Here is a 26085-nt window from a genome sequence, read left to right as displayed (position 1 = left end):
GTAAATTGGCTACCGATAAAAAAACATTGAAAAGTCATATGGTATATAAATATAAGTACTTATAATACAAAATGAACAGTTCTTTTTCCAAGAAAATAATTGATCTCACTATTAGTTCCTGAACGAAAGACAAAGTGGCAGCCAAATCGTAAGCCGTTTTTGACAAATGTCATCAACGTCATACATTGTTTTGCTTATTCCAGCGGTATCAGATTTTCTCGATGTAATGAAAATTATTTGCTCAAACAGCAAATATCAGTGTTCTATTTCTTTGTTACTGTGATAAACGCGCATTTTATTTCATAGTATGTTAATTATATGAGAGCAAAATGGGCGATGAAACGAACGAGGAACGACAAGACAACGAATTAGCAGCGCTGCAGGTTAGTTGTATTTATTTTGTAAATAACAACAATGCAACGTGATAATCACATATATAATAATATTGAAATAAACAAAAAAAATCTAAGGAATATGATTCATTTGCCTTAAAATAAGTTCTTTATATTTTTTTTATAATTACGTCGTGGCGGGAATTCTAATTAGGCCAAGGTGATGTTATTCAGGCTTTTACCAAAAAGTGTTTGCTAAAAAGTTTGGTTATTTTTTATTTTTCTTTTTCTTTTTGGATTTTATTTAGCAATCATGGGCTTAATAAAGAAAAAAAAACGCTCTTTTTAATTTATTCAGTATCAGTATTATATTTTCCTGATAAGATTGTTGGTAGGTACATAGTTATTGTATTAAAATAAATATACAAGGAAAAAGCCAGTTTCTGGCTCTCTCTGCACATAGTCCAGTATATAGTTTACAGAGCCTTAGCATGCACAGTTTATCTAAGATAATAATAAATAATTCTTTGAATTTTTAAATTAAGTTGGCCACCATCAGCTTGATAACGCTCTAAATTCTGAATTTTGCGGACCTCTGCTAGCAGCTAACCTTGGATACAAGGCTCTCTATTATGTTCTTGAACAATAATCCTTCACTGAAATATGCCTCACAACAAATTCCTCTAGTTATTAATACTTTTTTACAATTACAGGCAATTTACGGTGATGCTGTGATTGACAACCGTGAAACTGTAGCTTGGAAGATATGGAGACCGTTAGACATCATGTTGACATTGCACCCGCTACACAACTCGGATATCAAAGGAGTCCACTGCTCAGTTACGTTGCATTTTAAATGCTGTGCGAGTTATCCAAACAAGTAAGTGGCTCATAACTAAAATTAAAGGTACATATCGTTTTAATGTTCCTTTAAACTTGCAATATACGAACTACCGAAATGTATTACTGTAGGACCCATTTCACACAGGAGTTTTCAGGTAAATGTGATTATTTAAGCTATCTTTATGCACTGATCATGCTAGGAGTCAAAGTAATCAACTTGGCTGAAATTGTTCCAAAAGATCAGATCTAATAAGACTGTAATCTTATTATTATTTATATGATACAAATATAATTTTCAATGAAAAATACCTAGTACCAGCTTGTTTATGTGCAAAATTTCAATTTTGCATATAACATGCATGAAGTTTTTAGTATTAATAAATTAGTCACAACTCACAAGTAATATTACAATACCTATATAAGTTTTTTTTTTTTTTTAATAACCCATATCTGTCCCACTGCAGGGCAAGGGTCTCCTCCCGAACGAGGAGGAGGGGTTAGGCCTTGAGTCCACCACGCTGGCCAAGTGCGGGTTGGGGACTTTGCATGCCCTCAATAAATGTATTAAACAAATTTTAGGCATGCAAGGTTTCCTCACGATGTTTTCCTTCACCGTTAGAGCAAGTGATAATTATTTCTAATACACACATAACTTCGAAAAGTCATTGGTGTGTTGCCTCGGATTCGAACCTGCGACCACTTGCGTGGGAGGTGCCAACTTAAACCACTCGGCTATCACTGCTAATTAATTTAAAATATTGGTATTAAGATTTTAAATACAAAACAAGTTTTTTGTACATATAAACTACTACAAATAACTGAAAATGTCCTATATTACAAAATGTATAGATGTTAATGAAGAGTGAAGGTTGTATGGATCATACCGACCGATGTACTCTGGTCTCTGCATACTCCTATAGGAAAAAAAATCGATTTTTATTTCGTATGTATGTATATTTCTATCACGAGTTTGTTGCACACCAAAAACATTCATTAAGATAAGTAAAGAACAGACAGTACCAAACAAAACAATTTATATCTCTATAAGACAAAATAAATACTTCAATATCTTGTCAGTGTCGGTAAAAATAATCTCAAAACTAATTCTATAATGCAATCTTTACCAAAAAAATCTGTTTAGGTGTAATGATGTAATACTGTCACATTATTTCTATGGGAAATATAAATAGTTGTAGTTAGTTTGTAAATAATTATGTAAAAACAGTTGCTGCGAATTACCTTAATAATCATACTGTCAATAATATATGTACTGATAATATTTTTTATCTGATAGTTTTAATGCTTACATAGTTTGGGCATAAGAGTCAACTCAGGGCGCGTTCCCACTATGTCGTGACGACAGATAATCGTGTAGTTTTAAGTGTCGTGCCTTATAATAATATGTTTAAATGAAAGTGTTCACATATAGAACGACACGACTTACTGTCGTCTACGACATTTTAAGACGGCTAGATACGACAGTCACTAAACGATAAAAAAATTAAACAGTCAACAAACAATCGTTATAATGGGAACAGCCAGAGACGACAGTCGTCCAACGATAAATTAATTGTTACGACATAGTGGGAACGCGCCCATACTATTTATTTGTGCCCGGTTTTTGAGTACATTTAGTGGTAGTTTTAGATATTCTAGTTCTAGATGTTCTAGGTAGATCTATTCAATAGCGTTTTTTTAAATGTTATAGAATGGATTATAGATAAACTTCTGCTAAATGTACCTCAAGAACCGGAGGTGACAGACATGTGACTGTACAACTAGTGTTTTCGATAATTATTCCTTCCATTAATAAATTGTTATTGTCTTGTTATCTACCACCTTTCTTACCCACCACCACGCCTGTTATAACTGAATGTATAGATGCTGAAGGCAGAGGCGTATGAAATATCCTGATCCCTCGAGAACTCCGGGATAAGAAGTAGCCTATGTTACTCAGGAATAGTGTAGCTTGCCAACGGTGAATTTTTTTTTAAATCGGTCCAGTAGTTTCGGAGCCTATTCAATGCAAACAAACAAACAAAAAATCAAACATTTCCTCTTTATAATATTAGTATAGAAGTAAAGACAACCACATTTCGCAACTTACAATGTTAATCTCATGTTACAGAAGGTGAAATTGAACAACATATGTTTATTCTATTTTCAGGCCACCAAGCCTCGCCATACACAAGATGCATGGCATCTCAACTGACAATGGGACTCGGTTACTTGGTGAATTAGAAGAGATGGCCACTAAGCTTTGCGGCGAAGTCTGTATATTCCAACTGGCTCAGCATGCACAGGTAATTTCAAATGATAAATAGCTGACCCGCGCAACTTCGCTTGCGTCACATAAGAGAGAATGGATCATAATTTTCCCCGTTTTTTTTTAACACTTTTTACTGGTACTACGCTCCTATTTGTCGTAGCGAGGTGATATAATATCAGCCCTTAATGAGTTAAAACCCTTCGCAAAATTGCCCAGTCACAGATTTTACATAAGAAATTAAACAAAAACGTTATTAGTATTTGATTAAACGATAAAAAACCCACTTAGCGTATTTAGGACTTGACCAATGGTATCCCAAATCGTTTATCTGTGTTGTTTGATATCTCTCACGCTAGTTAAGCCATAATAATATGTAAACAGCATTAGATAAATATGATAGCACTTATGAAAGGTGGCCAATATGACTAAAAGCATGTACTTATATGATAATCACATTAGCAACCCGACTGATAACAAATTTATATTAAAAGTATTTTTAGTAGCAGTAAAAAGTCCAGTGACTTTTCGTAAAAGATTCAGCGAAATTGCTCATGCTATGTAAAGTTTTTCGTTAGATGCTGAAATTTAAATTTATTGAGCACCGATTTGACGTCAACAAAAATAAGACATAGTGACATAAGAGTTAGTATTTTTAAAACTAAATCTTGTTGACATTTCATAAAATTGGCTGATTTTACTGGTAATCAACTACCCTATCGGTGAATAAGTACTGAATATTTGAATAGTTACTAAGAATATATTTAAAACTAGCTGACCCGCGCAACTTCACTTGCGTCCAATAAAAGAGAATGGGTGAAATTCTTCCCCGTTTTTGTAACATTAATTACTGGTACTCTGCTCCTTTTGGTCGTAGCGTGATGATATATAGCTTATGTCCTTTCTCGGGTATCAAAATATCTCCATACCAAATTTCGTACAAATTGGTTCAGTAGTTTAGGCGTGATTGAGTAGCAGACAGACAGACGGACAGAGTTACTTTCGCATTTATAATATTAGTATGGATAATGTTACAGCAATTTCTCCACGACCACAACAAGCCAACGCTGTCCTTCTACGAAGAGATGGTTAAGCAAAAAACTGAACAAGAACAGCTTAAACTACATGATATGAAAGTTAAAGAAAATGAAGAGGTAATAAAACAAACCATGAATTGTAATACAATCTATTTATTTTATTCAATTAATAGTACCTACATCATGATCAAAATGTCTCTTGGCTTGAAAGACCCTGTAAATTCCCTTTGGAATCAAACCTGTACCTATATGCCATTTAATGATAGTGGCACTGTAACTATTCCTAAAACATTGCCACCCAGGATTCAGTTTAGACTGCTTTGAGGTGGAAGAACTTAAATATTTACTCTCCTCAATTCCTTGAGTTCTATTGTAGAACATCATTCTCCTAGTCAAATCCTTAGTTAATGCTTATCTATGTTGCCAGCGTCAAAAAATGAAGGACGAGATACAAAGGCGACAAGAGATACTGCGGTGTGCGGGCAGACAACGTTCACATAGAGCGAGCATCAGTCAGGACAATGACTGTCTTGATGGGCAGGGAGACGCACCTGAACTAGTCTAGTAAGTAAAAATAATTAACTGACAAAATTTCAACCTCTTACCCCAACTTTAGTCGCTTAGGTGTTGAATTTTTGAAAAAAGTATGCTGCAATTGAGTCTATTTTGACCTTTTCAAACACCTTCAAGTTATTTTAACCGACTTAAAAAAGGAGCAGGTCCTCCATTCGACTGTTTTTTTTATGTTACTTAATGAGGCCGAAACTACTTAACCTGTTTATAACCTAGATTAAGTCATAGGTTACATCTTATCCCGCAAAATTCTTTTAAGTGGACAAAGTCTGGGGCAAATGCTACTAAATAAATAGTTACATAAAAATATCTGTTATTATTTTCAGTTACGCCGATGATAAAATGTCACCAGCCAAGAAAGTAACCCGGACCCGCACAGTGGAAGTACCGTGCACGTGTAAAAACAAAGGAGTTCAAATCATAAGAGTCACCCAAAGAAATAATAGGAAAGTTTATATAGGAAATTGTTTAGGTAAGTGTTTCTTTTCTATGTTCTAAACCAACAATTACATGTTTCAAATCAGCTACCCTCTATAAAATGTTAAAAATCAATTTTTAGTATAGCAATACTGGAATATGACGTCACGAGTATAGCATTTATTTTTGGATCAATACTTTTGTTGTTTGTTTGTAGTCTTTTAAAATTTATGTCAAGGATGTAAATTTTAGGTGAACAATCTTTTTTGATAACTCAAAACTTGAAATAATTAATCATGTGCTAAAAACTATTGTGTAATGTGTACAAACCACCATATCTAAAGCAAAGAACCTCAAGAAAGTCCTTTAAGAGGTTTGAGAACAGATAGACAAACATAGGCGGCAGAGAAGTTAGTATTATAAAATACAGTAGCATTTTTTTTGTTTCAGGCCACTCGTCAAACGGTTCAACAACCTACCTAGCGATAGACGACGAAGGGGAACGATTAATCGCAAAAAAATGGGTCATACCCCCCGCTTGCGACTTTCAAACGCGCACCCGCCAACTAACATCCATACAAAACGACTTGAAAACAATGTCTCGAATAAACCACTCCGTACTCATCCCATATATAGCAATGGAGACATGCAAAGAAGTGACAAGAAAAGCAACAAAACAATACATATGTTTATTCAGAAATTTTGTTCTAGGGAGTTCTTTAAAATGTATAAAAAAGCGTGTCAGTGGTTTCAGCGATCAGTACGAAGGTTTAAAACTACTAAGGCATGTGGGTATAGGGTTGTTTTCAGCGTTAAAAGAGTTGCATTCTGTTGGTCTTGCTCATAGAGATGTTAGGAGTGAAAATGTGTTTCTGGACGATTTCGGCAGTGTCAAGCTTGTTGGCGTCGGATTGGATATGAGGATGACTGAAATGCTCGATGGTGAATCGTTTTGTGACAGGTAAGATAGGTATGTGAATTTATTTTCTATCACTTATCTACTATCTATACTTATAAACTAACTATAATTTTTTATCTACTATCTGTTAGTAAAATAAATTGCGTATATCCTTGCAGAAACTACTATGATTGTACAGATATTTTTATAAAAATATTAATTTTCTCTTGTACAGTTTTATGATCTTCATCATAAAGTATATGAACCTATTTATTATTCGAAAACGGGTCTAACACATTAAAAATTAAAAGTTGACCTGGTTGATACTACTTTTATTTGATAGCCATGATGAAGATGAAAGACATGGCCGATATGTCAAGAAAAAATACACCGTATTAGATTTTTTGTTGTAATTTTAATACAAGTTGCTGTAGTTTAAATTTGCTATAACTATTTATGTTTATATTTCAGACAAACGTCGTCTCAAGATATATACGCGACAGGACAGCTGCTATTATCACTACTATCATTGGAACGAACATACTTGGATGTACCACCGGATCTTCCCACCACTGCTAAAGATTTCTTTGCAAGGTATTGACCCTTTTATATTATAATGACGTTATATTGACTGCTCTGATATCTGGATAATAGTGTACACGATTCGATTCCCGGGTCGGGCAGTATTTTTTTTTATTCTCGATAGTAGCCCAGGGAAGCCGGAGAGCCAGTCAGAGACTATAGCTATAGTCCCCTTGTTACGTGGGACAAAAATTGAAAATATCGAAATGGGTGTATTTTCAGTTTTAACTTTAAATGATGATGTTTAGGCGGCCATAGCCAGTTGCGCTCACCGGTCGGTAAACGATCTGTGGGTTAAGCTAACCTTGGCGCGGTCATTCGATAGATAGGTGACCGCCTACTGGTGTTTAAACTGAGCTTCTTTGTGCTTTGGAGGACACGTAGAAAGTCGGTCCGGTTGTTGTCAATTAAAATAACAGTCGTTAAGCCACGTCAGACGCCTTTGGGCGGCTTGAACAACTTTGACAAACACGGAGTTAATTTAAGTGATGTGTTACGTAATTATTTTGAAAAGAGACCTATTTTCGTTTCAGATGTCTAACAGAAGACGAACATACTCAATGGACGGCTGAACAACTAATAAACCACGTGTTCTTAGTCGATGCTCCCGCCAAAGTTATTGGCGGCAAAGAGAAGGAAGATGGCGGTAGTGGATCGGAGGTAAGATATTTTAAGATTATGTTTATTCTGTAGGATCCTATTATATAATAAACTTGTAGTTTTATATATTACTCGCCACATATTATATGACACTTACACTAAAAATTGTGAAACACCAGTGTATTTCATCGCCCATTGCGTATATCTCTGAGTATATAATGCATGATGTTGAATAAAATATAATGCGAACACGCATTTTACCATGAATGCCTGACGTTTCGGCGCAAGTTACTCTGTTCGCAAGTTCGCATTAATTCCCGTATGCTATTATATCATAAACATGCAACGGGAATTTTTCAAGTGTAATGTAATAATCAAAAAATATAGAATGGATTTGTTACCCTGTAAAATATTATCGCAGTTAGTTCAGCCGTTTTGACGTGAAAAAGGTACATGTTAACGTACAGTGCAATGTGGTACGGTTATGATCAGTATCGTTAAAAACAATGATTTATTCAACAAGTAGCTTATCTTTGTAATGATGTTTGTTTGTTTGTTTGTCGTATGGTTAGTGGTTAACCTAGTGTCAAAGTTGTTCAAGCCGCCCGAGATTCCTTTGACGTGGCTTAACGACTGTTGTCTTAGTAGACAACAACCGGGACCGACTTTTAACGTGCCCTCCGAAGTACGGAGACACCCAGTTCAAATACCACTATGCGGTCACCCATCTATGGAGTGACCGCGCCAATGGTTGCTTAACCCACAGATGGTTTGCCGACCGGTGAGTGCAACTGGCTATGGACGCCTCTTTGTAATTTGTAATGATATAACCTACAGTAAATATTTGTATGTTTGTTACCTATAGGACGACGAAGCTGTTAAAAAGATTCAACACACGAGTCCAGTGACTAACGGTCATTCACGTCTACACGCCGAGTTTGAAGTACTCACGTGGCTCGGTAAAGGCGCCTTCGGTGATGTGCTAAAGGTATTTCTTATTTTATACTAGTTATTACTCGTGACTTTTGCTACGCAGACAGGCGAAAATGACATATGATAAGCTGGAATCACTTTTGTTTGTGAGTGAATGTCGATAGTTTTTTAACTTCAAAGTAATCAAAGCAAATATGATCAATAGATTCGGGGTTTTCTTCAATCAGGATTTGTCATGGACATTACATTTACCGTTTATTTTATTATTATGTATATTATTTTTGACTTTTAAATTCTAAATATTTTACTAAATCGTGTCCATCTACGATTAACGAAAAAAGAAATGTAAACTTATTTACTCAGTTTTTCATCTTTTCGTCAGTCTTTTCTTCACGTATCCAAAACTTATACATTGAGTTAAGTTTTTTGAGAAAACAAAAAATGTTTTTTGTAATTATCATTTATTCTATTATCAGACTTAATTTGTTTTAATTAGTATTCCTCTACTACGGTTATGTAACACAAAAACGCCCTTTGTATCCCTGTTACATCATGAACAGTACATTGCAGGTTAAGAACAAGTTAGACGGTGGTTTCTACGCGATCAAACGCATCAAGCTTAACCCCGAGAGCGTGCAGTTGAACAAGAAGATCACTAGGGAAGTCAAACTACTCTCCAGATTGAACCATGAGAATGTTGTCAGGTAAATAATTGAGTATATGTATTAGATAATCAACCGCAATTCAAATAAATATACCCCAAACCGCACTAGGCTAGCGTGGTGGATTCTAGGCCTAACCCCTCCCTCATTACGAGAGGAGACCTTTGCCCAGCAGTGGGATATAAACGGCTTAAATTTATTTTAATTTTAATATTACATTTTGAGGCGCTCAGGAGGCAATGTATAGCGACATTTTTTTCTTCATATTTTCATTTAAATGATCTCATAATACACTTTTAATTACCTTAGGTATTTGAAAATAATGTGTAAAGATTTTTAGAGAGCGAATGCTTATAAGGACGTTATATGTAACAGATACTACAACGCATGGATCGAGTCTACTATCGAACAACAAGACGAAGTCGATAGCAGTGTTGAGAGCAAAGCTCCGATTGCCAAACGGCCAGGAGATAGTTTACAAGGTAAATATTAATTTTATAAGAACACTAGCTGACCCGCGCAACATCGCTTGCGTCACATAAGAGAGAATGGGTCAGAATTTTCCACGTTTTTATAACACTTTTTACTTTTACTCTGCTCCTATTGGTCGTAGCGTGATGATATAAAATATGCTTTTTTTTCACGAAAAATATTCTCAAAATTATTTATATCTCTTAATATAACGAAGTCGCGCTAAGGCATATCCGCCATTAAAACAGTTGCCATGACAACGGAATTTTGTTAATTCAATGTCATTATAATATTGATTATTCATTTTCAGTTTCAATTTTCCCGGGAAATGCGTTATTTTCCCGGGGTAAAAAGTAGCCTATGTCCTTTCTCGGGTATCAAAATATCTCCATACCAAATTTCATGCAAATTGGTTCAGTAGTTTAGGCGTGATTGAGTAGCAGACAGACAGACAGACAGACAGAGTTACTTTCGCATTTATAATGTTAGTATGGATCACAGGTTTTCTTACGTGATTGCTTCCTTGATAGGTGCCATTACAAGATATTAGATATTCTATAGCCCTTCTATTTACGAGCCCTCAGAGTTTTACATGGAAAGTTGACACTGACCACCGGTTTATGAGTACATTTAGCGGTAGTTTATCTATTCAATACGGTTTTTTTAATAGGTTTTGACGCTATTGAAGAGATAAACTACCGTTAAATGTGCTTAAGAAACCGGGGGTAAGAGAGATAAAAAATTGAGTAAAATAATTATGGTTACCAGCAAATTTTAAAACAAAATAAATGTACTTAATCGATATAATAAAATATAATAATATATTATTGTACCTAATTATAATTTAACTAAATATTTTTCTTCAATTGCTTTCTTGGGACGATGAAGACTTCGACTCGATGGAAGATACAGCAGGTTATTTGTGTTTCATGTTGATAAATGGTTTAATTATTTTATACTCTTCTGTTTGTTGTTTTATTACTGTTGGGATCTTTTGTGTGAAAACTATATTGTGTTGTATCGTATCAGTGGCGAAGGGTGAGTTTTGTTAAAAGGCAAGCCGGAGCTAAAACTGCTTAAGCTAAAATTAAGCAACTCTTGGTGCGGTCATTCCATAGGTGGGTGACCGACGCGATGGCGGCTTGAACAAATTTGACACTAGGTTGACCACTAACCATACGTTAACAGAATAAATCGTTGTATTGCGATCCGATCTACCAAACTACTTTAGTAGGTAAGAACTATAAAGTACCTATGACCGAAATTATTAATGAGGAATGATTCTATCCTATTACCACAGAATAAGTAATAGTACTACCGTAATAGTATTACTTCAAATTTCGTGTTTAATAGGTAAGTGTCTTAGTATTTAAATACAACTTTGATTGACTCCAAATGCTATCTACTAGAAACAATCTGAGAAATAATAAAAACACTTTACAGCTAGGTACCAATAAGCCATTGATAAATTAATAAAGTTATATCGTAGAGAATAACTTAAGGGAATGTTTAAAATACTTATCATGTCCTTTGCATTCTGTATTATTTATTTTGGTAGATAATTAGTACCTACATGTTGGCACTAGGAGCATTTTGAAAACAATGTCTACACTCTACAACATTAATTTACTGATTCATAACCAATTTAACAATATTTATTGCTTCTACTTCTACCTACTTGTTGTCCATGATCGCAATACACAAACAATAACAATGAAAGTAATACTTACAAATACACGTAAGATACGACCAGTACATTCACACAATCACCACGATTTTACACAAAATAATAACATTCATCAATAATTTAACACACTTTAACTCATCCAAATATAATAAACAAAATAATCCAAAATAACCTAAAATTGCGCGCAAAATGAAAACAAAACAAAACTAAATCTAAAATGTCATCACAACAAATAACAATTGCATTCATTGTCTCTCTCATTAAATATCATTGCATCTCACTCACACATTCCCTAGTTGCCGCGCCGCCCGCGCCGCTGCGCCTATTGTACCTACTAGTCGCCCAATAAGCCGATGAATTCCGGGTTACCTCGCCGGTAAAACGCGCCATAGAAAAGTACGTCCGCGTGACGTCATCGACATCTTTTTCCCTTTACGCGATTCCTGCGCGCGCCGTCGAGTTGTTTGACGGCAATTTCGGTAAAACAACTTTTGCTACGACAAATAAAACAGGCGTTTTTTCATTTTTTTTATTTTAAATTAGTCGTATTGGAAATATTATGAATGTCGTAATAAATATAGAATTTAATTTAAATAAACGATTTTTTTTTGAGAGTTTAGAAATTAGAAATCACATTTATGTGACGCATTTTTAGGAGTGTTTCGAAGGTAAAGCCGGAAGGAATCGGGTTATAGGGAGCCTTCGCCACTGTATCGTATATTCATCAATGATTTCATTGACTTGCATGCGTAAATTCTCTACTTTTATACTTGATCTTCAAAAATCTTCATACACTTAATGTAAATATAATGTCTTGGCCGCGGCTCTCGTCACCGCTGCAGTCATGGTGTGAAAAACTCCGTACATATAAATGTAGAAAGCAAAAAAGGACTTATTTTGGTCATATTAAAATATGCATGATTTGAATCAAATCCAAAATATCTAGGGAGAAAGAGATAGCATTAACAATCTGTGTAGCGCTATCCCTTTCCTTTACGGGTCTCTTTAGCAATTTGTCATTCACAACAGGTATTGTAGCCAAATTAGGCCAAGAAGTAAAAGTGGAATGGTCAATGTCCGAGGGTCCGGTGCAGAAGACCAACTCAACTTCTGACAGCGAAGACGATGATGAAGATGATGAACAGGATCCATGGTTCACTATTATGAAGTACGTATTTATTTTAACGATCTATTAACTGCGTGCACGGATGTATACGTATACGCGGCCTTAATATAAGATTTTTATGTGTATTCTTATGTCTGCTGGTCTGCCCTTTTTATATTTATTATCTCGTCTGATCACGTTTTTGTTGGTGGGAAAATATTTTCTATTAAAAGAAGAACACTTATAAATGAATTCAGGTTTGGCCAAGTTTGATAAAGACTATTTTTGTTGGGACTTACATTTAGAAATTGGTGTTGGAGCAACTTTTATGCAGCTTCGTTTTTTAACCCATTACTGTCCTACTGCAGGGCAAGGGTCTCCTCCTAAATGAAAAACTAAAAAGTACTTATCTAAAATATACCATACATAGCTTTTTACACCAAAATATTAACACCGTCCTTTCAATAAAATCCACTTACCAATTTCTTTATTAGCCCAGAAGACGAATCCAGCAGCGGCATAGAATTCGAAGTGGACTCGAACGCGTCACAGACGATACCTTCAGAAGACGTAGTGGATGCTGCGGTCATCCGGAGCGAGCGGCTGCAACAAGTGTTGTATATACAGATGGAGTTCTGTGAAAAACACACGCTGCGTCAGGCGATAGATGCTGGGCTTTACCATGAGAGTTATAGAGCTTGGAGACTTTTCAGGTATTAGATTTTGTTTTTGAATATATGGAACGAGTGTCGTATGCGCATCTTCTGTCTGAAAGCAGTTCAGACTAGGAAATGTCTAAATGCGAAGATCTGGGATTTTACGGAGAGGTCCCACAATATAGTACCACAACTCATAATTTTTTTTACTCTCCCCATGAATCGAATAAAGGCCTTGGCCTCTACTATGTTTCGTTATTCCGAAGTTTCGTTACAATTTCAATAACTATCATGTGTCTAAATAGTTGTATAGTTTCGTTCTTTCGCAAATTAAACTAGGTTTAGAAGATTAAATTTTTATGAAAACGATATTTGGAAATTAATAAAATCGTGGTAAGAATCAGCCGAAATGTCGTGCGAAATTTCGTTTCTGTTGAAGTATAGTAGGTGCCCTTATCATAGGCATACACATTCGGACCACCGCCACCGATACCACCAAACGATAAACAAGGCGAATTTATTGAAAAATTTCTAATCACAAATTAAAAAGTAGCTGCGTAACTATTTTATCCTATGTCTTGAATTCAACTTTCATCTAAAACACGACATATTATTATTTTCAGAGAAATAGTAGAAGGCCTAGCCCACGTCCACCAGCGTGGTATGATCCACCGAGATCTGAAGCCGGTCAACATATTCTTGGACTCCAACGACCACGTCAAGATTGGAGACTTTGGACTTGCTACTAAAGCGTTCACTGCGCTACCTGTAGATGGTAAGATTTCGATTAAAATTTTATATCTATTGCGATCTGTACACATAGTACAAATATACGCAGTTGCTGCAAGTGATTAATATTTAGCCACGGTACATTATTTACATAGTAAAGATCAAATTAGTCGTAAAAACACAGACACTTACAGCTTACATCAATCTGGCCGTGACAAAGACCGGCGTAACTCGATCAAAACGTCGGGTAATCAATAGGATATCGTTCCCTTCAAATATTGATCGCGAGAAATTCTGTCTAATAAAGTAATATAAACACTAGTAAATAATAAAATTAAGTAATTTTTTCATTAACTTTTCATTATTGCAGAAAAAACAAAACAAGAAGAAATTGGCGGCTCGCTGACTGGTCAGGTATAAATCACTACTCCTCATAAATAAACACTGTATAAAAATAGTCGAGGGTTTCAAGCCTAGGTAGCACATTTACGAAATATAGAAGTAGAAATTATTATTTGTTTGGTGGAGAAAACATTGTGTTGTACCATGCCTATTCAACAGTTCATGAAGGTATGAAAACTACAAAGTCCTCACCCTAGGAAAAGCGTGGAGGGCTCAAGGTCAATAAAAATCAACAATAACACAGTAAAGGCTTAACAAAAACCCTTATAATTTAATTATTCTTTTTTTCCCCAGATTGGTACAGCACTCTACGTAGCCCCAGAGCTCTTACAAGCTGGTACAAAAGTCCTATACAATCAGAAAGTCGACATATATTCTTTAGGTATAATTCTATTTGAAATGTTCCACCCGGTCGATACGGGCATGGAACGAATGCTTGTGCTAACTAATCTGAGAAGTAAGGAGATATTACTGCCGAAAGGGTTTGAGAAGGAGGAGAATGGGAAACAGATTCATGTTATTAAGTGAGTATTTTAAATATAAATATTATACTAGACTCAAGCTGCGTCACATGTAGGCACAAACTTTTATTCCCTTATCCAGTCTCTTAAGTTACCTGTGCTTGATCATGGTCTTCATTGAAATCATTTCAGCAGTTACGACTTAAAAGAAAACTGTCAAAATATTAATCCTTAGTGTCGGAATTTCATTTATTACTATGTAACAGATCTATAAGCCTCCCATAATTTAATTAAATGACCAATACGAATGAAAGTAATAACTTTAAATATCTACAAATTTTTGGTAATAGGTAATAGGTTGCCCTCTTTAACATTGTGAATGGCTAACCATGGGCGGTGCATATACTTGTGCCTACACTTTGAATATAACAAGCGTGATTATATAAATAAAAAAAAATACAACTTATGAAATATCACACGTTTAATATGACTGAATAAATTCTCTTATTCAGATGGCTACTAAACCACGAGCCATCCCTCCGACCGACCTGCGCGGACCTCCTAGCCTCAGAGCACGTACCTCGCGCGGTCCCAGAGGGAGCTCTCTCTGGCCTGCTGTCGCACACGCTTAGCGACCGCGGGGCGCGGGGCTACCAGCGACTGGTGGCCGCCTGCCTCGACCAGAGACTGTCTGCTGCTGAAGACTATACCTACCATAATGATATGAATAAGAATGCTGTGCTTTTGGGAGAAGTTAAGCAGGCTGTGCTTAAGGTATGGTCATTTTGAATTTAGCTCTATAAGAAGGGTTTTTTGAAAGTTATACGTATATGTATTATAGTTATTGTTTTTTATATAGTTTTATTATAGTCATATATAGGTTATATCCGTAGAAAGCGTATTTTGTATAGGTTTTAAGAGGCGTGCGTGTAAGATCAAGCACGGGTGAGTCCGTGTACGTTGCGTGCGTGTGTTTAATTGTCTGTATGACGATAGCTATTAGTGTATAAGTCTATATTAGGTCGTCAAATACTCATAAGTCATTAGCAAACGCTTCCTTGCTTAAGAGTCTTATCACCCAGTTTAGCGCTTAGACAGGATCACCTCACCACAGGGACACCTTATCCTTCTCTGATTCCAGAAAAGGACTCGTTGTTTAGTAATTAGTTGAATATATTTATTTATTTTATTTTATGTAGTGCAAATCATTTTCTTCAGGTATTCCGCAGCCACGGTGCTATAGAATTCTCCCCGCCATTACTAATACCACGCGCTAAGCGTTGGGAACAATACCCTAATGCGGTCAAAGTGATGACAGCTTCGGGCTCCGTATGTCACCTGCCACATGATTTACGACTTCCTTTCGCAAGGTGCGTATATTCTATAACATTTAAGAATAGTTTCACCACTTCTTGATAAGTATCAGATAGTTTATCAGGCGGAATTTTGACAGTTTTTTCCTAGGCTTACATTTATTTTAATCTGTGAAACTAGCCCTTTTAGTTTTTCAGTATTACAATGTTTCATGCAACAGCAGGAATCATGTCTTATAGAAAATACTTTGAAAATAAAAAGATGATTGTTATACTGCTGTGCTATGTCACGGTAATATTCAACCAAGGAAATGTAAAAAAAAAAAGAATATATTAGTGAAGAGATGAAATGGGAGAAGTGGTTATGTATGTAAAAAATGATCCAGGAGTAAATAAGTTTTATAATTATAATTTTGTTCTCTGTTCTCAGACACACAGCGTACACCGGTACAAAATACATGCGTCGCTACGTAGTCGACAGAGTGTATAGAGAGAAGCACGTGCAAGGTTTCCATCCGAGGGAGATTGTGGAGTGCGCGTTTGATATAGTTACGCCTAAAACTGGTGAGTTATCTATGTTATTTTGTGATTTTTACGGACATATACCAACGGACACAAAATACAACCACAAGTATCATATAAACATTAGTTTCGTGTGGGAATCGAACCCACGACCTCCCACCACACCGGTAGTGGCGTGGCGACCACCTTAACCACTGTGCAACAGAGGCCGTAAAATTTTGTAGCATTTGTAAATTTGACACCTTGTTTTAAATAGTGCAAACCAAATCTCTAACTCATTACAAAACTTTCTTTTACAATGAACAGTCATCGACTAAAATATATTTTCCTATAGATTCCCTATGGTCAGACGCGGAACTGCTAGTAATAGCAAGTAGAGCCGCAATGGAGAGCAACCTGAAAGTGAGCATACAGTTAAACCACACGGAGCTGCTGAAGACTTTGTTAGTGTGCTGCGGAGTACCGCTGGACAGACATACGGACATGTATCCTGTACTTGTTGATGTTAGCTTAGGTAAGTGCATTTAATAATGTCTTTTTAGCTGATATTTGGTTACGCAAGTCAGTTTTACTGCGATAGTAATAATGTCTGTCTAAACTAATTTTTGGTTAAGGCAGTTAGTTGAAACTAGGCTATTGTGCAGTTTCTTTGTTGTGTGAGGTGTGTGCACAATATAAAGGTACTCTGTCTATTCCATCACTCTGATATCCCGATGGAACGGTTCATGATCGGCGAGGTTACATGAGCGAAGGCTTTGCCTTTTCTCTGAGGGACGGAAGTCTGTCATCTTAACTTCGCAAACTGATAATATTTTATATCATAGTTGAAACTTCAACTGGTGAAAAAATCTTGAAGTAGCTTATTAAACTTTGACAGTTGACAGTGTTTCTGTCGTTACGATATCCGTCAAAGTGACAAAGACTGTATGATACTTAAAAGTTGTCTTAAGTTGAGAGGTTTATAATATTATGTGGGTCTAAATTATATTCATTTGCGAGTATATCTTTCTATCTATTCAGTTCATTTCCATCTACTGTCAGTCGTTATTTTTTATTTTAAACATAGTCATAAAAAATCTATTTTACAGGTCGCATCACAAGTCTCCAACTACAAACTCATTTAACTTCACTATGCGTAACAAACCGTGACGTATCAAACTTGCTACGTCTGATGGAGGCGGACGTGTCCGTGCACGAAGTCAGAGAGCTCGTCACTCCGCTAGTGAAGCAAGCTAAGTGGAGCAAAGCGTTGTCTATGCATATTATGAGCTTGGAGGCGCTCGTTAGAAATGCTAAGGCGCTTGGTTGTGAGGTAAGAATTATACTTGAGTTTTTCAATATTTTAGTACTTATCGTATGGTCAGTAGTCAGTCTAGTGTCAAACATATTCAATACGTCCGAAGGCTTTTAATATGCCTTAATATCAGTTACTTTACTTACCAAGAACCGGGGTCCACTTTTTACGTGCCCTCCGAAGCACGGAGACACTTAGCTCAGACACAACCAAGCGGTCATCCATCTATGAAATATCCCCGTTAATTGTTACTTAACGTCACTATGCGTAACAAACCGTGACGTATCAAACTTGCTACGTCTGATGGAGGCGGACGTGTCCGTGCACGGAGTCAGAGAGCTCGTCACTCCGCTAGTGAAGCAAGCTAAGTGGAGCAAAGCGTTGTCTATGCATATTATGAGCTTCGAGGCGCTCGTGAGAAATGCTAAGGCGCTTGGGTGTGAGGTAAGAATTATACTTGAGTTTTTCAATATTTTGCACTTAAATTAAGTATTTTCGTTTTTTTTATTTATCGGGTGGCTCGTTGTCAACCTTTTTACGTGTCTTTGACGTAGATGATTAACTCAAATACAATTAAGCGGCCACCCATCTTTGTAATGTTCCCGCTAAAGGTTCCAACCTACTGATTGTTTACCGTAAAGTAAAGTGCTCTTGTAGTGCAACTAATTTAACTTTACTATACTCGTAAGTGATAAACCACGAAGCATCAAACTTTCTATATTTACGTATGTAGTTACTTGTACACAGTATAGTGATGTATAGTTTACAAAACTAGCTATTCAATATTTTAAGCCCATTAAAACAATAAAATACATTAATATAAAAATACAAAACGAATAATAATATGTAAATGATAAATAAAAAACTGTATCGAAGCCATGCCAGAGCTATACTGTACTGTATCATGATCTTAACAATACTCGATCTTTGAATCAAACCAAGCACATCATGCTCAGCAAACAAGTAATACCTAATATCTCAGAAACATAATTCCCTGTCTTATATCAATAATATTTTGTTGCAGTGTCCAATGACAGTAGCGCCGTTCCTGGCATACAACGCAACACAACACAATGGCGTATTCTGGCAGATGTCGGTTGTAAGGAACACGGATCATAGACCCACTGCTAAGCATAGAGCTGGGGATATTATCGCGGCTGGAGGCAGGTGAGAAAATTGTGTTTAAATCAAAAATTTAAAAAATATATACATGGGTTGTAATAGGTATGATTACTTGAGTTAGTCTGTTATTTTTAACAACCATAAAAAAACAGGAACTAAATATATATTTATCGTTATAAAAATGTTAGCGGACAATTTTTTTAATGTACAATTCTGTAAGTAAAACTAGCCTATGGCGTATAAAATTTTAATTTGTTCAAAGTACCGGTAATGGCTTTTCTAAAAAAAAAAACAATTTATGCTTTATATAATTTTGGTGTTGCCCAAATGTTTTCCATACATTAGATCCCTTTTAAATTCCCTAGTTGCTCAAATACATACAAAACAAACATTTTAAATAAATTATTTTATTTATATTTTACAGATATGACGCATTAGTCGAAGAGTTCTGGAAGATAGCTCGCACAGAGAAAGACCACGACAACTGTGAACTGCGCACATGTTCCGTCGGGTTCTCCATGTCACTAGAAAGAATGGCGGCCATCTTGAAGAAGATGGACAATGAGACACAACAACCTATCAAGAATCCAGAGGTAAAAATATTCCAGTTTATTTTTGAAGCTCGCCTTATAACCAACTGTAGACGATAAATAGTACGGCATATTGCACAATTATATTGATTATTTGGAATTTATATTGGCAGTGATTTTCTTAAAATATCAAAATAGATTATTTTGCTCATATTTTGTATTCAAGTCGTTTTCGATCATAGTAATTTACAATGTGTTTAATAAAACAAGTTATCGAAAAAAATTTCACTTCGAGCATATTTAGCTATAACAATTTCTTTAAGTAATTTTAGATGTCAAACGCTCGCTAGTCAATAGACCCGAGTGTAGAAAATCTCTCGACCGTATTTTATATCTCTCTCTTCATTTCAGTCAACGCTAATCTGCGTATGCCTATGGGGTACAGCGGGTACCGGGCGGGACGGGCTCGCAGCCGCCCGTAGAGCGAACCTCGCCCGAGATCTATGGGCCGCCGGTTACAACTGCTGTTCATGGACATCTACTAGCTCAGACGCTCACGAACTGACTAAAGCCGGGCTTGTGTTGTTGCAAGACGATGCTGGCGTCCGCATCGTGTGTTGGGATGGACTAAGGTAATAGTGCCATCTGTGTTTAGATGTAAGAAAGTAGTGCAACTAATGCCATCTGTGAGCAAGTGTTTAGAACAAGTTAATACAACTAGTGACATCTATGATCAATAAAAAGATTTACCAGGCATTCACGTCTCATGCATACCAAGCAATATCCTGATGGTTTGAACCTGCGATACGTAAGATAGAATTGAACTTATTTCTCTACCGAATTAAATACTTTAAATCTAGTAGTAACTAGTGTTCTAAACTCGGACAACTAACGCCATCTAGCGAACAGTAATATTAAAGCCTGTAGTTTTTTATAGCCAGTAAAATAACTAACTCAAAATGAATCAAGTTAGAATGCTTTCTAACCACCGGCTTAGTCCCATCTTTCACTATAAAGTCGTTTGTTCTAGGTTACGTGAACACAAGGTGCCATACATAGATGTACTAGACTTCATCAAACAAAAACTCAATCCGGATACCATCAGAAGCCCTGAAAGTAAGTTAATTTATATTTTTTAGTATTTTTAATGTAAAGAAACTATAACTGCCTCTGTGGTGATAGTGAAAACAAATGGTGATCACTAAGTCTCAAGTTCGAATCGAGTCCTGGGTCGAGTAGAGATAGCACTTTGCTATTGGTATGTTCTAATTTATATTAAAGAATTCCTCTGAACTAGACTGGATTATGGTTACGTGTCAGTTATATGATATTAAACTCGCCCCTATTACATGGGACTAACTTTGTCAACGATTAATTCTGGGTGTTTTAATGTACATTGCGTAAACTTTACGCTGTATATATTTTTTAATCTTCATTGCTGAACTAATGATACCACACAGCAAATGCACACCAAATGGCCACATTTATTTCTTATTATGCAGGTGCAAATCGCTCACTAAGTTGGTGTGAGAGCGAGAAATCAAACAGTTGCATCACCTCCGTCACTTTCATCACTGCAAGTGACCGAATGACGAAGAACTCTAAACGACACTGTGAGAATCAGGTACGTTGAAGTAAATTGAACCTTATTACTTTGTAGTATGGGTTGTAAGTCATAACGCCATATACAGCGTTTTATGTAAAACGTGTAATATGTTTTACTAGCTGACCCGCGCAACTTCGCTTGCGTCACATAAGATAGAATGGGTCAAAATTTTCCCCGATTTTGTAACATTTTTTATTGATACTATGCTCATATTGGTCGTAGCGTGATGACATATAGCCTATAGCCTTCCTCGATAAATGGACTATCCAACAATGAAAGAATTTTTCAAATCGGACCAGTAGTTCCTGAGATTAGCGCGTTCAAACAAACAAACAATCAAACTCTTCAGCTTTATAATATTAGTATAGATGTTATAACATTAATTTAGGTTACGGATGTTTCGACCCATGAATCAGTCCCATCAAAGAATAGAGACATTTGGGCATGCGATCTCGACCTTTCCGAGCAACTGCAGTGCATTTCCCTCTATAACTTCATGTATGTATGTGATCATTCTGTGGGGAGTTCTCATTCGCGTCCAAGATTTCACGACATTTGTTTTAAGTGATGATAGCATTACGCAAAATCTGTGTTTAAAGCGCATGACCTAAACTATTAGTCTTGGGTTCGCCCGTTTCACGCCGAAGCTAATACACGGTCCCTTTCCATTCACACCAATGTTTATAATTCATTGGAAGATGTAGTATAATACGCGTTTTTCGTGTAGCGAAGCTATTACACGGTCCTTTTACTTTCCCACAGGTGTTGATAATTCATTGAAACATGTAGTATAACGTTTTCTTTTCAGATCAATACGCAAATAACATCGATGCTGGTAGGTCTGGGCCTGCAGGCGGTGCTGGGGCGCGTGCGCGTGGTGGTGCTGGCGCTGGCGTGCGACGCGCCCGCCGTGCGAGCGCTGGCCGCCGCGCTGTCCGCGCCGCTCGACACCGACGACCTGGAGCGAGCCTTCCGCTCCGTGCAGGACCTGTAAGTCTCAATAATTCTCAGTATTTTCACTGGACTATGGACTTTACGACGCTTCCAGGATCAGACTAGTCTTAACCCGCTTGAAAAGTATTGAATAGCGCTTAAACTCCTATAAAAAAACACAATTGAATAGATAAACTACCGCTAAATAAATAATAATAAATAAATATTAATGGACAACTCACACACGGTCATTTGATTCCAAACTAAGCAGAGCTTGTACTATGGTAATCAAATAACTGATAAACATACTTATATACTTCTAAATACATACTTATATAGATACATTAACATCCAGGCTCAGAACAAATACTCGTGCTCATCACACAAAGATTTGTCCCGGGTGGGGTTCGAACCCACCACACGCGGCGCCACGGTTGTTGCGACGAGGTGACCGCTTAAACCACTGCGCCAAACGTGCAGTTATGTATCTCAGAAACCGGGGGTACAACAGCTGCTCCAGCAAGAATAGATAATGGATCACATTCTATTTGTTCGGTTGTCTCTCCTGATGCTATTAGAATGGCTACATTTTACTATAACGTGTATAATAGTTACATTTGAATATGTATGTAAGATTTAAGAAAACCCCTTTTAATGTTGCATTCATTATAATGATTATTTGTCAAAATAAAATGTCACAATACAGGCAAGTATGACGAAAATATCAATTTCTATGCATATATTTATTCAAGTTTCTTACTAAGCGTTAAGACGCTTAATACGTCAATTTTTAAAATCACTGTTTTTCTATCTTTTCTATATTAATAAATTAGTACCTACTTTTAACTCAAACACCCAGTTGTTTTAGTCGACATTTCTTTTATCTAATAAAAGTGTAACGGTCTCGTGGAAACGTCCCGTTTGACCATTTGCACGTTCTTATCAGTTGCCCTTTGTATACAGGATGAATTTATTAACTATCAATTTAAAATTGATTGTTTTAATTCACAAACGTCGTTTAAAGTTTTTTCTAATAAAGCCATATCAATGGCTTTAAATATAGCAATTTTAGAGCCACACGTAATGAAATAATAATTATTATTATTTAATATTCAATGACTGTGCCTCATTCTATGGTGCGACGAGTGACCGCTCTGGTGTGTTCACAGGGCTTCACAGGGCACTTTCAAACAATCGAATAATTTTGACACAGGATAAATTATTAACAGTACGATGGACAAATACTACCCTGTGCGGTTACGGTACTGGTACAGTTCCCACACGAAACAAATGTTTGCATTTTAACAATTCAACGAAGTTCTAAACAAAGTAAATAATTCTGCTTTGTATTTTTTTAAATACCACCCTGTATATAAACATATTACAAACTTGCCAACCTAACCCCAGACTTAGTTCAAGAACCAATACAAGATAAAGAGTGATAAACAAATTATAAATAAACACATCAAGAAATGTCTTGTTGCTCAAAGGGCAAATGTGCATTGACATTTTGTACGCAAAATACAAAACAAAACGGTGATTAATTTACTAAAGTAATTATCAAAATTACAGTTTGTAGTAAACATTTTGTTCAATACAAACTTCTGTTTGGTTTTCGAAATAACTTCGAAGTATATAATAATTTAGTATTGCAGGGACGTCTTCATTCAATTTTGCAATTAATTAAGGCGCTTCTCACATCTATACTTATATTATAAAGCTGAAGAGTTTGCTTGTTTGAACGCGCTAATCTCAGGAAATACTGGTTCGAAAAAAAAACCTTTTTGTAATATACCATTTATCGAGAAGGGTTTTAGGCTAAAACATCACGCTACGGCCATAGCCGGAGCGGAGTAGCAACGAAAAATGTTACAAAAACGGGGAAAATTATGAGCCATTCTCTCTTATGTGACGCAAGCGAAGTTGCGCGGGTCAGCTAGTATAAAATAAATGAAGTGCAAGATTATTAAGATACGGTGACTAGTGATTTAATAACTTGTTCTGGTAGAACGTTCATCTGAAATGCTAATTTTTTTCAGGTTCTCATTTGATCCCAACGAAAATACGAGAGTTTAACGCCTTTGCTTGTACTTCTATCCTATATTTTATTACATTTCATAGACAACAGCTGATTTGACTCGTCCGCACGGCTTTAATTAATACACGAACGATTTTTCCAGGTTTCCAAAACGCCAAAACATACTAGACGATGCCCACAAGGAGCTCGCGTCCCTCGCTCGTCAAAGCAGTCAAAGTCGATCGTCAGAGGAAACTACACTGTACGCGTTATATTCTATACCTGATTCACTATGTCGACTCATCACTTGACCCCTTCAGGTATATTATAATTTATTTAATTATACATTAGATAGACAATTGTAAGAAAAGGTTTCTGTATCTGTAACGCTATTTTCTACAGTGTGTACTGTACCTCGATTCTTTACCACTATCGACTACCAACAACCGGCTACCTATCGAAATTTTGTCATTTAGAATGTACTGCCAAAATGTTTCCTACGACATGTCAGAGGCGCTGATCAGATTTTCATACAAAATTTCTCGATGACAGTTCGGTTGTCGGTAGTAGTAGAGAATCGAGCTACTGTTAAGTATCGAGAGTTCATTTGTTTTCTGCCTCTAGCGCGGTCGGTGTATCCAACTACCGATCATAAGGTATTTTCTATCCTTACAGAACCAATTTTATGCGATGCATCTTCATTCAGATATGACCGTCTCGTAAAATGTATTTTCTACTATCCTTGCTAGAGCGCTAATCAGGTTTTCATACAAAATTTGTAGCCGATAGTTGAAAGTGATAGAAAATCGCGTTACGCTAAGAGTTATGTAATAACAAAAAATAGTGGTGAATATAATTATCACTTGTATAATAAGAAGAAGAAGAAGAAGGAGAAGACTTGTATAAAAGACAAACTGCTAAAAAAACTACTAGTACTATCTTGTTTTAAGACACATTTTAGTTAAATATTTAATCATATTCATTTCGCAAAAATATGGAGCCACTGCCAATAAGATGTAAAATAGATTCTCCGTTATGAAGATAATACTGCCGATATCGCAAGTTACAGATGAACTATCCAGTGGATAAAATAAATGAAATATTTGCCAAATTCCATTGTTTAGCTATCTAGTGCTGTTACTGGTTTTCTTGAACTACTACTTATATACGTAAAGTATACGTTATTCATGTTTTTAATATTTTAATTTCATTAAATATTACTCTCATTTCATAAATATTGATTGTTGAAAAACGTAGGTAATGATGTTGTTTAATATTAAAAAGTGTGTTAACAGTTATAAATTTATTTAACTCACTACTGTCCCACTGCTGGGAGAGTCTACTCCCAGATTGAGGGAAGGTTAATAATAAATGTATGAAAGAATAAATAATAATTAATATATTACATTATTTACAGTCGTTCATCCATTTATCATCGTTTGTGTTATGTACTGTCAAATAGGAAAGTTAATTTATAGTGAGAAATGTTTCTTCCAAAATATATATTTTGTTATGAAAATATAATAATTTCGTGTCATTTCACCTAATATACAGTATTAATGAAGATTCAGTAATTTATTCTCATTAAAATGGATAGAAAATTAATTACTTACCATTTCGTTATTTAGATGTATTTCGATTAACATTTTCATCTTTCCTTTTCTTTCCTAAAGTAGTAGAAAAAGTTAAAAACAATACTTTTACGAAATTATAAGTTTCGTTTCAGTCTGCAGTTTGCAGTCTTCTAATAGAATCCTCCTTTAACTTTATAATTCAAAACGATATTTGAATGATTATAAATGTCCTAATCTGTGGTCTATTATCCGCATAAAATCCAGTCCTAAGAAAGCTGTTATAATCTATAAGAAAATTAACGGTCTATTAAGTACTTAAAATATAATAATTATAAAAAGTGATTGTTTTAGTCTTCCTTTACTATGTGTTAACTGCTAATAAAGTTAAGAAAAAATATGTAATTACTAAGTAAAGTTACTATCGTCATATATTTCTAAAGAAATTGTTTATGAAGCTAAAATATGTGTCTGAGGCCATTTAATACAGTTTTGTACAATAATTGTAAATAAAAAATACTTA

General features: G+C 35.7%; 1 protein-coding gene across 1 annotated transcript; it reads left to right on the top strand.

The window, feature by feature from the left end:
* Positions 1 to 183: 183 nt before the first annotated feature.
* Positions 184 to 26085, top strand: Gcn2 (eukaryotic translation initiation factor 2 alpha kinase Gcn2). The gene is made up of 29 exons (XM_076126770.1): positions 184 to 383; positions 1046 to 1212; positions 3343 to 3478; positions 4479 to 4595; positions 4906 to 5042; positions 5378 to 5523; positions 5919 to 6429; positions 6838 to 6960; positions 7482 to 7608; positions 8414 to 8536; positions 9052 to 9185; positions 9519 to 9625; positions 12331 to 12469; positions 12901 to 13119; positions 13686 to 13837; positions 14162 to 14205; positions 14488 to 14717; positions 15167 to 15428; positions 15873 to 16024; positions 16398 to 16531; positions 16824 to 17003; positions 17578 to 17801; positions 18808 to 18950; positions 19330 to 19498; positions 19847 to 20067; positions 20466 to 20551; positions 20938 to 21059; positions 21850 to 22031; positions 24155 to 26085. Exons 1-29 carry the CDS (start codon positions 330 to 332, stop codon positions 24300 to 24302), a joined length of 4689 nt encoding a protein of 1562 aa, XP_075982885.1. The 5' UTR covers positions 184 to 329; the 3' UTR covers positions 24303 to 26085.

Source organism: Anticarsia gemmatalis, chromosome 19 (genome assembly GCF_050436995.1).
Source record: "Anticarsia gemmatalis isolate Benzon Research Colony breed Stoneville strain chromosome 19, ilAntGemm2 primary, whole genome shotgun sequence".
Classification (NCBI taxonomy): domain Eukaryota; kingdom Metazoa; phylum Arthropoda; class Insecta; order Lepidoptera; family Erebidae; genus Anticarsia; species Anticarsia gemmatalis.
This window is presented reverse-complemented; position numbering and strand designations above follow the sequence as displayed.

What these genes read in the sequence shown, in the direction of transcription:
- Gcn2 (XM_076126770.1), top strand. Translation starts at nt 330, where the DNA reads ATGGGCGATGAAACGAACGAGGAACGACAAGACAACGAATTAGCAGCG. An exon ending in GCCAGGAGATAGTTTACAAG is followed by an intron (nt 9,626 to 12,330) that starts GTAAATATTAAT and finishes CATTCACAACAG; the next exon opens with GTATTGTAGCCAAATTAGGC. An exon ending in TTAAGCAGGCTGTGCTTAAG is followed by an intron (nt 15,429 to 15,872) that starts GTATGGTCATTT and finishes CATTTTCTTCAG; the next exon opens with GTATTCCGCAGCCACGGTGC.